The sequence below is a fragment of the Melanerpes formicivorus genome, unplaced genomic scaffold (assembly GCF_026170545.1).
Source record: "Melanerpes formicivorus ecotype bairdi unplaced genomic scaffold, bMelFor1.0.p_v2 SCAF_63, whole genome shotgun sequence".
Taxonomy (NCBI): domain Eukaryota; kingdom Metazoa; phylum Chordata; class Aves; order Piciformes; family Picidae; genus Melanerpes; species Melanerpes formicivorus.
The window spans coordinates 151,739-165,127 of record NW_027142415.1 but is presented as its reverse complement, the minus strand read 5'-3'; the positions used below and the strand labels follow the sequence as shown (position 1 = coordinate 165,127).

Sequence of the window (13,389 nt, the reverse complement as noted above, 5' to 3'; positions counted from 1 at the left end):
TTCCATACTTCACTGTACTTGAATTAACTGAAGGTATTCAAAGTCAACAGTCTCAGATACAGCAGAGTCATCACAACAGGATCATGTATTGCTCTCTACAACTACCTGAAGGGAGGTTGTAGCCAGGTGGGGGTTGGTCTCTTCTCCCAGGCAGCCAGCACCACAACAAGAGGACACAGTCTCAGGCTGCGCCAGGGGAAGTTCAGGCTGGAGGTCAGGAGGAAGTTTTACAGAGAGAGAGTGATTGCCCATTGGAATGGGCTGCCCGGGGAGGTGGTGGAGTCGCCGTCACTGGAGGTGTTCAGGAGGAGACTTGACAGGGTGCTTGGTTGCATGGGTTAGTTGATTAGGTGGTGTTGGATGATAGGTTGGACGTGATGATCTTGAAGGTCTCTTCCAACCTGGTTTGGTCTATTCTATTCTATTCTATTCTATTCTATTCTATTCTATTCTATTCTATTCTATTCTATTCTATTCTATTCTATTCTATTCTATTTTATTCTATTCTATTCTACTTCAGAAATGCTCTGCTATCTGACAGCTTCAAGTGATCAAATGAGTCAAGAAAACAACTCTAATGCACCGCACACTATGTCACAGTTTCAATTTCGTTCCACTTTTCTTATTCATGAATAACTACAGTGGAGAAAGGTAGATTTACAAATCATTACTTGTTACTGAAGATCAAAGGCTTTCACAGTATGAAGAAGCAAAGAGATTTGAAGCTTAGAAGTTCATTTAGCTTTGTCTGATGCCCATTTTGTAATCTGCAGCGACAAACTTAGTAATTTATATGCTCCTAAAATTCTGTAAAGCTAGAACATTCAGAGTAGTGTGAAACAACTGTCACCACTACATCTAAGAGAGTAAGAACATACCATCCCAAGCATGCAGACACACAAAATCACAACAGCTTTGCCATTCCAGAATTACAGACAATCTTTGTTCTGCTTTTCCCTGAACAGTGAATGCCTTTAAAACACAACAGACTTGGGAATATATTCTACTTATCATAGTATCATAGTGTCAGTCAGGGTTGGAAGGGATCACAAGGATCATCGAGTTCCAACCCCCCTGCCATGGGCAGGGACACCCCACACTAGATCAGGCTGGCCAGAGCCTCATCCAGCCTGGTCTTAAACACCTCCAGGGACGGGGCCTCAACCACCTCCCTGACTTGCTAATGATGTCAGTAATCAGTAGGTATCATTTTTACCATACCAAAACACATTCATGTCTCACAAACCTTAGACATTATATTGATCTCTTATTGTATTATGGACAATTAATGGCATAAAGTAAACTCATTAGTGCCTATAAATTATGAAACCACAATAGTTAGAGCACATATTTCTTCCAACAACAGTTACCACTTGTGTGCTTCAAAAGCATCACACACAAAAACTTCTGAACTCTTAAGCTCTTGGGGTTTAGCTTCATTTTTTTAAACAGAAGTTTTTAATCACACTAAAATGACCAAGGTGCATATTTAAAAGCTCTGTGATACTGCCATTTCTTCGTGAAAGAGCAGCCTGAGGTTTGTTACTTTGCCAACATCTGAAATCAGCAATTTCCCAAGCACTTGATAATATGTTGGGATTAATTAAAATGAAAAAGCAAGGACACCTTTAGGTTGAGCCCTCACTAGCAAAAGTATATAAGGTTTTGGAAACTGTAAAGAGCTACCAAGAAAGCTTTTGCAACACCACTTTTTCTACCCTTAGTTAAGTGATGCTGGATAAAGGTTCAGGCTGTATTTTGGTAAAATATTAAATGCTTAAGTAGAGAGTGTAATGTGAGGTGTGCTTACTTTAGCAGCCAAGAACACCTAGGCAAGCAAATTGGTCCTGCTGTTATAAACACTGCACATAAATGCTTGTATGGAAATAATACAGTGGCCAATAATACAATTCAACAGTAGCAACCCTGCAATACTTTTCTTTCAAGCCAAAATAAAACTCAAACTACTTGAGTTTGACACTATCCACACTTTTCTACCTTCCTCTTTTAGGCCAAATATTAATTACAGATCTCCTACCAATTGCCTCAATGTTTCCCTGTGCAGTCACTTGCATTAGTTCAAGCACTTTCCAGTATCTAAACATAGGCTGAATGTATGGGCAGCAGCACATGCTATCTGGCACTTTTGTTTCAGAAACAAATAGAGGGACTGGGTACTGGAGCTGGAAAATACTGCTCAGTAGTTGTAAAATTTCTGGCTAATTGCTTTACATATGAAATGTATAGCAAAGCATGTTTGAAATCGTTGGGAGATGCTTGGTACTCAGCAGTACATTACTGACCTATGCTTCCAATTAACTAGTCTCTGCACAAGAAAATGGGCCCAGACAATAGTCTTAAAAACACAGTTCACAAATCCTTGTCATACATCCACTTTTAATCAGGTTTTGTCCTTTAATGTCTTTGTTCCTCAAATGAGCACACAGGACTTCAAATAAGTCCACAGCTCAGTACCTCATGCCCATCTTTCCGAAGGCTCTTCCTAACTATTCAGGGATCAGGTCCTTAAGAGTTGCTCTCTTAACAGAGAAAAGCTAGATATTGCACACTAAATTGTGGCACAAGCACATCTCATACCTTGAGTTTAGCTTTGGATTCTCAATTTAGAGTGGGTCTTGAGAAGGTCTACAATGTCTGTAAGCTTGTTTACTTGACACGAACAATACATCTTTTGCAAAAGATGGTCAGTCACAAATTTTCAGATGTGTCCTTGAAACCTGAGAGCAGATCCCATCAAACCTCTCCACGGGAAATTTATGGAGTCTCTGCTGCCCTATCAGCCACGATCTTTTTTCACTTTCAACATGAAATATAATCTTTTGAGATGACTGAAAACATTGTAAATATGGAATTTTCACTATATAACCACAGATCATAGAATCATAGAATCAATGAGGTTGGAAAAGACCTCAAAGATCATCAAGTCCAACCTGTCACCCAACATCTCATGACTACTAAACCATGGCACCAAGTGCCACATCCAATCCCCTCTTGAACACCTCCAGAGACGGTGACTGTACCACCTCCCTGGGCAGCACATTCCAATGGCTAACAACTCTCTCTGTGAAGAACTTCCTCCTCACCTCCAGCCTAAACTTCCCCTGGAGCAGCAGATGCTATAGTTTTCAGAGGTGTGAAGGAAATTATAGACAAAGAGAGGAAAAGAGAAGACATTTTACAAGATTCTGCTTATTGTGGCCTTCCAGTATCTGAAGGGGGCCTACAGGAGGGCTGGGGAGGGACTTTTCAGGATCTCAGGTACTGATAGGACTAGGGGGAATGGAATGAAGCTGGAGGTGGGGAGATTCAGGCTGGATATGAGGAGGAAGTTCTTCAATATGAGAGTGGTGAAGCCCTGGAATGGGTTGTTCAGGGAGGTGGTTGAGGCTCCATCCCTGGAGGTGTTTAAGCCCAGGCTGGATGAGGCTCTGTCCAGCCTGATCTAGTGTGGGGTGTCCCTGCCCATAGCAGGGGGGTTGGAACTAGATGATCCTTGTGGTCCCTTCCAACCCTGACTGATACTATGATACTATGATTCTCCCTGTTTGTCTTTTTGGAGTCATTCTTCACACAGGCAGGTCTGAGGAACACGAGGCTATTTCATACCTCTGACTTTCCCTCTGCAATCCTCACTCCTTCCCAAGTAGAAGAGCGGGTTAATGCCCTTCCTTAAGCTGAGTCAGGAAAACCAGGCCTATCTGAAAGAGCCATCCAAAAAAAATACCACAGGGCAATTATCTGAGGCAACTACCATAGCTAAGACAATGAAAAGCAAAATTCACCAGACACTTGATTATGATCAAAGACATGAAAATGAGAAGGGACACACAGGAACAAGGGCATACTGACAGCAAAGCAAAGCACACTGCAAACACTTCACAGATTTGAAAAACTAAACTGGTCAGTCGTTCTGCTCTGGCACTGACAATGGCACTCCTGAGATGGCATTTGGACTTGGGAACTTTGTGTCTCCTCAACTGACCACTGAAGTTGACTTTGGAGATTTGACCTTTACTGTTAATGAGCGCTGCTTTTCTCTGAAGGGTTAAACCCTCTACAGGACATGGAAGGCATAGAGTTAAATCAAAGAGGCTGTGGTTTCCAGGCTAGGCTTTGGGCTAAGAAAGACAGTTTGGCTTCCTGGTACGCAGATGTTGGGCTGGAGCCAGGTGTAGGAGTTTCCTCAGGAAGTTACATTAAGTTTGCAGCTGAGTGAAAAAAAACCACCAAAACCAACAAAGCACTCTGGCACAAACTTGTGATAGAAAATTAGCATCAGTACTCTCATTTCACAGAGGCATCTGAAGTGAGAAGCTAATCTGTGGGAGTATCAGAGGGAAGTGATACAGAAAGAAATTATCTCTGGTTCTTCTGACTCCCTGTTCGGTGCTTTATCTACAGGACCATGTCATTAAAAGCAGAGTAAGACCACTATGAAGCCTTTCTAAGAGATGCATGACAGAACATGTATTAAAGTATTTCAGTGCAGTCTATCTGCACTGCCTCACTTCTGATTTTACAGCACTTTATCCAAAATAATTCATGCCTATCAGTAACCATGGGGCTTTTCAAATTTTATCTTGCAACACTGTTGTGCATGTGCCTCACAACTTTTATAACAGAGAATGAGGTGTATTAAATTAGGTACCAATTTTGACAGGAATAGAATCAAAATACAGTTCAAGGATGGGATGTCCACATTACCAGGGTAGGGAACCATTTTTTCCTCTATAGTCAGTGAAGTAGCACACCACAAGTGTCACTAAAGATAGCAAAACAGTAGACACAATAATGATAAAGATGTTCTATTCCATTATAAACATGTGCCTGCTACACAACTATTTGTGAGCTTGAAAAGTGAAAGCTGTGTTGAGTAGCCTACATGGTACTTGCAAATGTATTTCTCCTGGTAAGCACATGTAGTATTTCCTACTGTAAGTCACTTACCTTTAAAAGCTGATATTTTATAATTATGCTGGATAGCAGCTACCATGTCTTTCCAGAAGTCATATTTTTTCTGTCCATCATGCTGCAAGTGTCAAAAAAAACATCTAGTCATTATACCAAGTAACAGCTCTTTGGAGCTTCCATACTGAAACAGTGACAGGAGTGCCATCACTATACAAAAGTATTTGGAGTAAACCAAATCTTTGTGGAAATCAGGGCATCAGGAGTCAGTAGCAGCCAGATGAACTTTGGGTAACAGCAGACAAACTATATATCTAGTTCAGGTTATGGTGGGGCTAGAAGGACAAAGGGGAAGGGAGAAAGGATTTGTATTTCATAGTTTCATAGGCAGGGACACCCCACACTAGATCAGGCTGGCCAGAGCCTCATCCAGCCTGGGCTTAAACACCTCCAGGGACAGGGCCTCAACCACCTCCCTGGACAACCCATTCCAGGGCTTCACCACTCTCATGGGGAAGAACTTCTTCCTCACATCCAGTCTGAATCTCCCCACCTCCAGCTTCATTCCATTCCCCCTAGTCCTATCACTACCTGATATCTTGAGAAGTCCCTCCCCAGCCCTCCTGTAGGCCCCCTTCAGATACTGGAAGGCCACAATTAGGTCACCTCGGAGCCTTCTCTTCTGCAGACAGAACAGCTCCAACTCCTTCAGTCTGTCCTCATAGGAGAGGTGCTCCAGCCCTCTGCTCTAGATCAGCCTGGCCAGAGCCTCATCCAGCCTGTTCTTAAACACCTCCAGGGACGGGGCCTCGACCACCTCCCTGGACAACCCATTCCAGGGTCTCACCACTCTCATGGTGAAGAACCTCCTCCTCATATGAGGAACTCCTCAAATGTCGTAGCAAAAGGGGGCATTAGACAGAACAGCAACTTACTGAGTCATCCCACTGACATTTGGGAAAAACAAGTGCCTGGAAGTGCAGATAGTGTGCTTAATTAGCTGGTTGACATTACCTGCAGCCTGGCACTCATATTCACCTTCCACCCTCCTAACTGGCAAAACCCTTCGCTATAATTTAGAGCTAATGCCCTCCTGCCAACAACCTCACCCCAAATACCATGTAAAACATTCATCCAGAAGCCAGGCTGAGCAGTGGTGTCTTGCATTGTACTCTGAAGATTGCCAAGCTTTGGCAGAAGGATACAGGAAGGTGATACGTGCTAGTGGACAGTCTCATCATGTTCCTAGAAAGCTGCTTAGGCACAGAAGAGCTCCAGCTGACCTCAACTGCTCTTTCAGCACCTCAGCAAGGAAGAGGAAAAGCTTCTCAACCAGTTGAGCCCTTAAACTCCACAAATTTTAGGATTGCTAAATTGAACAGATGCAATTACAAAGCCCACCAACACTACACAGCAAAGGATTAGCTTACAGAGCCTGTAAGAGGTGGTTGGAGCTACAAGGCAACCCAGCAGCAGTAAAGCAGGTGGCATAGTCTCTGTACACCATGGAAAGTATCTTCCTAGTGCTGTTACAGGCTTTTCCACATCCACATTAAGGTGAATTTTAAGGCAAGTGAATTTCATGGCACTGCTGCCCTCTGTGTCCCCAGCACTGCACTGGTACCTGAATAATGACCCATTTTGTGAGCATAAAGCATTTTCTAGCTGGTGAAACATTCAGAAACCACAACCACCTCCCCCCTTAACATTGCTACGTAGCTTGTATGTACTGAAGTAAACTGCTATTTCAGGCCTAATCTGCCATGGAGGCTTCCAGAGGAATAGTCTGCCCTTAATTTCACAACCAGCGAGTCACACAAACAAGGCCCTTTGTGCACAGCTGATGCACAGACTGCAGGCAGTCTGCTTATCACCCACAAGCTCTACAGGTTGAGCTGGAAAGACACAAAGCTGTGCCGTCCACATTATTTGTTTTTTAAAACCCACCCCTATAGCAAATTGTCACAGAAATACATAAAAGAACTAATGAAGAGAAAAGGTTTTCCACATGCCAAACTTCAGTGAGCTGCTAACCAAGGTCATTATTCAAAAGCATGCTCAGGAGGTGCCGGGGAGCACCCATCTGTCCAGTGGTGATAGCACACTACCCTACACCAGCAGTAACCTTGAGACAGATGGACTCAACAGCTCACTCCCTTCACACTCCATGTGGCTGACTTGCTCTTTAGTTTAGGTTGGTTTTTTTTCACTTGGATGTTTTTTTTTCCAGCAATCCTCCCATTGAACTTGGGCCAGTAAAATACTCAGGAGCTGCAAGGTCCCTGATCTGCTCCTGGTAGCTCTCTGCAGAAACAGCCCCATTTTAATTCTCTCTGCTTGAAGAGGACACTGATCCAGCTTGTGAACTAACTGAAAGTTTATTACACACACACTGTGACATGCTTTCCCCTCTCAACAAGTTGGTGATTTGTGCTGACACTAAATTAAATATAAGATTTAAGTAATACAACAGGAGTGTTAACATCTGAGACAAGGTTCTTAACTGTGGACAGCTTAAAGGAAGGAGATTAGTCAGGTACAAAATTGGATTAATCAGGCACATCTGCCCTCAGTGCTTTCTGGTAAGCTAGATTTAGCCAAATTCATGCAGCACCTGGACTTAAACAGCAATCTCCTCAGCATGCTATTTTGGAGTCAGCTGATAACCAAAGGGGTCCCAGATACCCATCTCACAGCTCTGAATTTCATTCTGCAGACAAACTTTAGTACTGGCCATTTTCAGTGCTGCAGTGCTTTGGTACCTTTAGCCAGAAGATTTCACCAGTATTCTTTCTACACCAGTATACTCACTGTATGAGAAGAACCCTCTCCTCCCCCCAGCTGCACAGAAGTTAAAAATTCAAGCCTTCTGTAATACAACCAAACTGATTAGCATCAAAGGTAAAATGTAGGACATTTTGTCCTTCTAAAAAGCACTGAAAATGATTCAGGCAACTGAGAATTGAACTTATTCTTTAGCAGAGGAAAATAAAATTAATTGGATACTATTCTAGAGGTGTATTGGCAGCTGTGTACACAGATCAATATACCTAAGACAAAAAAACAAGTTTAAAAAGCATGGAATTAAGATTTCAACTCAATAACACCTTGCAAATTAGCAGACTGAGTTAGTCAGAAGATTTACCTTAGATTTAATTCAAGCACCATCAAGCATAATTAAAGGAGATTTTAAGAACTACATTCTGCACATCACAAGGTGCACTTGAGCAAAGAGTGCATTTCTATTCATATCCTGGTTATTTGTGCCCTCTGGTGGAAGCACATTTATTTTGGACGTGCCATGTAACTCACAACTACCTACTGACAACCTGAATGCACCAAGGGCAACATGAAAGAACTCCAAGCAAGGAAAAAGCTGAAGACCTTGATGCTGTTCCATACACTATTTGTATGTATTTAATAATGCATGCAAGGAGGGTGCTAGGGGGAGGAGAAACAATGCAATACTAGGTTTCAAACAATGCAGTTCTTACCTGATCTAAGCTGTCCACAACCCTTGCACACAAGAGAGCTCCTGGCAGGTCAAAATAGTTATCATACAAATAGTATTTAGCTGGAATGAAACAAAAAAATAAACACAACTACTTATTTGAAATCCACATTGTACACTTTAATGGCACTTAAAAATGGCATTTAAATAACAATTTAAGCTCTTTGTTAGCCTTTATTCCCACATCTGAGTCTCGTAATTGGCAACTGAAAAATTGCTCATCTGCATCAAGGCAGTGAAATTTCAAAGAATACATTTTAAGGTACCAAAAGTTAAGGTGGAAGAGATGGGGAAACCCATTAGATTTAAGGACAGCATCATTCAACTCTTCTAAAGTGTTTCCCTAGAACTGGAAACACAAAGAAGGGGTTTGAGAAGTTGCTTCAGAGACACTAGGACAGGTCTTACACTACCTGGTCCTTTGAACATGTGTTGCAGGCAGTGCCTTAGCCCAAGGGGGACCATGGGGGTGGTATCATGTGAGCACCCAAAGCAGAACAAAATCAAGAGGGTGCACATGACCCCTCAGACTGAGGTCTTGTTCAACTCTTTCCTAGGAGTGAAATGACCTAACCAGTGATTTTCATTTGTATTCACGATCTTGTCTATGCTGTCTGAAGCACATTAAAGAACAAGTCAGCAAAACAGGCCTTAACATTCACAAGAGAGACCAAGTACCCTTTGCAAGGAGTAAGAAAGGCACATATGTATATGACCAAAGGAAACCTTTCTCTTCTGTGCTGCAGTTTAGAATAAGCATCACCAAAAAGTTTGCATCAGCAAAATCTGAAAGAAAATATCTCCATGAATATCTCAAATGATAGGGAGAGGAAGCACAGAGGAAGAATGAAAACCTAGTCACAGTGTCTACAAAGTGACTCCCATCTTGAAACCAAGAGACTTCAGCTGCAGAAGTTTTGTTTCCAGACCTGCTTTGTTTTTTGCACCTGAACCTAGGCCTCTCCTAACACCACTGATGGTAGTGAGTCAACAATTAAAAATGAGTATTAAGATTTGTCCAATATATCCTAAACAAGACAGGCTGGTAATCCTTACTTCATCAAGGAGCAATGCTCTCTATAACCACAGCACGCCTATAATGCCAGCTCATTTGTCTCATCATCAGTGACCTACAATGAACTCCAAGGATTACACGTTGAAAATACACAAACCCAATTCTCCCCCAAAATATTTACCTATTCCAGCAGTTACTATCTCAAATACATTTAAACATTTGTGGTAAGAACTAACAATATGAGGCACTGAAGGGGTTGAAGCAACTTCAAAGAAAAGGACATGGTTAAAGTACAGCTACCTGAGCGGGAAACCATTCCACTGACTGTATTAAAATGCTTCCACTCCCTCCTTCCATAAGTCTCCAGGATCTCTTCAGATGTCAGGGTCTTTGTACCATGGCTTGCCCTATGTCATGCATTAAGTTATTTATTTTAAACAAAAAAAGAAGAAGAAAAAAGAAGGTGGTTGAAAACAGCCAAACTATTTTTTATGCAAAGAAACACACTGCAACTGAATACTGAAGTGCAACGATCAAAAGCAACCCTCTTTATAACTTACAAGTTTCCCAGGCCCTAAACTTCTATCATATACATCACAGCCCTCAGTGAAAGCCTTACTACACAGAGGCCTGGTTGGCTGGGGGCACAGCTGCTGTGCCCCACCTGCTAACACAATCACTCTGCTCGAATGTTCTCAATTGTGTGAGGACACTCGCTATACCTGAACTATCAACATACACTGCACAACAAAACACAGTGCAGAAAGCCTATACATCACTCTGAAGCCTGGTAACATTCACAGAATGCAGGGGCAGAACTATGGAAAAGTGCTAGTTTGAGCCCTGCAAGCAACTGTGCAACACAGAAGTACACACAAGCCTTTTTAGGAACTAAAATCAGCTAGCTTGGCCATCAAATTGGGCTCCAAAAGAATGCACAGACTCTGGTTTTGAAGCAAAATGCAGGCAATGCTGAGAGAAGTAATCCTGCACCACTCTTCCCTCTCTTGTGGTATACTCTCTAGCTTTGAATTCTGCATTTAGTACTCCAAAATTCATGGTACTAAATGATTTTTGGGAAATACAGCAGAGACTCACAGGTATTTCTTCCCTTCATTCAATGCTACTTGACTTTCCCTAGCAACTTCCAGCTCCTTTTCCCACATGGTATCAGAAAAAAAAAAACCCAAAGGGTTTATCTTGTGTATTAAATTACACAGATTTTCATTTTGGAAAAAAAATAAGGGGGAAATGGATTACTATACCTTAGGTACATTTACTTTTCTGATTCGTGATTCAAAACAACATAAAAATATGTATGCTTTTAAAACAGGAGGAAAAAAGAACCCAAGGTTGAACTGAAATGATGACTGAAGACAAAAATACAAATTTGAAGAGGGAAAGACCTCAGAATGTTGAAAGTTTCTGTGTTTACTTCAGGATATTTAATAGTGTATGTTGTAAGCCTGCAAAATACTGGATGTATGTTGTACAAAGATAATGGTGTTCCTCTCGCTAGCGTTGTTCATTAGCATTGACTCTGAGTCAAGTTACTTAGAATTCAAAAAAGCCCACAACTTGATTCTGGATCTTAGCAGAACTGGATGAACAGTACCTTGGTAGCCACTGAAAGGATGAATTTATTTCTAAGGTAAGTGTGCCCTTTGAGTCTTACAAGCTTACTAAGGTACTCTTTACAAGCAGCTAACATGGAAGGATTCCCTATTTCTGCATGTGTAACATTAAGAGAAACTGAGCACCACGTTGCTAGAGAGTACTTTAATTTTTACATCTAACAAAGGTATGCTGACATGAGTATTAAAATAGTTCACAAAACTGAGAGATGGCTTTCAGAAAGAGGATAAAATGTTGCTGAGGATAAAACGTTGGCGTTCGCTAAGCAATATAAGCTTATCGTCAGGATTACCTTAGAACTGTTCCATCTTCTGCAAGTTTCAGGAAGTTTCCTTCTTCAATGTCCAACACCAAGCCTTTGCAACTAATAATTTAAGAAAGAAACAAACCATCACTGCTTTCTGAGGAATGCCCAGTGCAGTGCAGTTACAGAATCTACACAATGATGCTACACAAAAAGGACAAGGTCACAACCCCTGAAGTACTTCCATGTTTGAACAAGAGGACGCAGTCTCAAGCTGCACCAGGGGAAGTTTAGGCTGGAGGTGAGGAGAAAGTTCTTCACAGAGAGAGTTGTTAGCCATTGGAATGTGCTGCCCAGGGAGATGGTGGAGTCACTATCCCTGGAGGTGTTCAAGAAGGGATTGGATGCGGCACTTGGTACCATGGTTTAGTAGTCATGAGGTGTTGGGTGAGAGGTTGTACTTGATGATCTTTGAGGTCTTTTCCAACCTTATTGATTCTGTGAACAATGCTCTATAGGCAAATACCTATTACTACAATGAGGACTAGATTTCACTTATATATCAAATTCCTGTAAGTAAATCCAGTTCCATTGTTCAGTGGATTCAATGATTGCTCATAAAAATTAGTTTGGAGGATTAAGGTCCAAACACATACATCCAAGAAGTTTAATATTCAAGACTCTTCTATTAAAGAGATACACATTTTTCTTGGTAGAAACTCCCCTATTTCTTATTATTATACTTATAACACTGATTAAGGGAGAGAGGAGTAGAACATCAGTCTAAATGAGGCAACTGAATAGCCAAGGAATATGTGGAAAGAAGCACTGTCATGCTAGCCAGCACTAACAAGGTGAAGAGTTGACAGCATAGGACATTCAACAAGAGTTCCTAACTCTCCTGATAAAGCTGTACCTTCCAGATAACTCAATCTGTGTTTGCTTAGGTTGTTTGAAAAATTAATTCAGAGTTCAGTGGCTAGAATAATAATGAATAAACATGACTGAAAAAGCAATGGCACCTTCATCCTCTGTTGTAAGGTTCCCAAAAGAAGAAACATGCCACAAAGGCATCGTGCAGCCCCGACTTTCACAAGTGACACCTGCGTGAGTAGCACTGACACATAGCTACCAGCACTGCAGACTTGCAGGTCCATGGTGATGAACCTTATCTCCAGTAAGGAACAGAGGCCAAGATACCTAGGTCCTAACAAAGGATTTCACACATCAGAAATACGAGAAATACAGCCAGGTAGCTTGTCTTAGAGAAGCTGAATTGACCTCATTGGAAACTGCCCAGTCAGAAAAGGAATGGTTACACAAGGATGTAACATTACTTAAAACACCCTGTGTTTCTCCTAAACACTTCAGTGATTACCTGGCCTTCAAGCCTCCATTTCTGTGGCCTAAACAGTAACCTGTTAACATTGGAGATCAGAGATTCTCATTCAAAATCCTGTGCTGAACTGACTCAGTTCAGAGCAGGAACTTGCATTTCACTCTTTTGTGTCACAGCTCTATGCTTGATGTCATCCATGGGTGGCACGTCGCCTTTCTTTCATTCCTCAATAGCTGTTGGAATTATTCTGCTTTACACAAGGAAAACCACATCTGCCAAGATAAAAATGACTAAATTCATCCTGATGATTACTGGATTTACCAGTTGAATTGAAGGGAGAAAACAATGGAGCTAGGAAATAAGAAAGGAAGTCAGAGTAAGAAGCTTGCATCTAGACAGTTACAAAGACAGACAAAGCAAGTTTGGATCCTCAGTTCTCTCTTCAAAATCCCAGGCTAGAAGTAGCTCATGACAAATACTTGTTGGAACAAGTATTTAAAACTGCAGTTTTGGATGGCCAATAATAACAACTGCCTAATTAGTGAGGCTCTGTTCAAAGCTTAGTAGAAGGTACAGCATCAAGGAAGTTATGTAGAAAGTTTCTGTTATTTTCAACATACTCACCAGAAGTCCAAGTTGTCTGGAGCTAGGATCAGCAAGTCTTTGTCATAACCCTTCTCTGTCACCAGATACTGTGCAAAACTATCATATATTAG

The 13,389-nt window shown here is 41.6% G+C and overlaps 1 protein-coding gene across 1 annotated transcript in view; it reads right to left on the bottom strand.

Moving 5' to 3' along the window:
- NT5DC1 (5'-nucleotidase domain containing 1) overlaps positions 1-13,389 on the bottom strand; it is a 120,471-nt gene that overhangs the window by 105,020 nt on the left and 2,062 nt on the right. Inside the window, exons 2-6 of the mRNA XM_068162260.1 lie at positions 13,298-13,389; positions 11,383-11,454; positions 9,756-9,862; positions 8,424-8,503; positions 4,969-5,050 (exon numbers count right to left, since the gene is read on the bottom strand). Coding sequence (XP_068018361.1) covers positions 4,969-5,050; positions 8,424-8,503; positions 9,756-9,862; positions 11,383-11,454; positions 13,298-13,389 — 433 coding nt within the window. The remainder of the gene's footprint in view (positions 1-4,968; positions 5,051-8,423; positions 8,504-9,755; positions 9,863-11,382; positions 11,455-13,297) is intronic.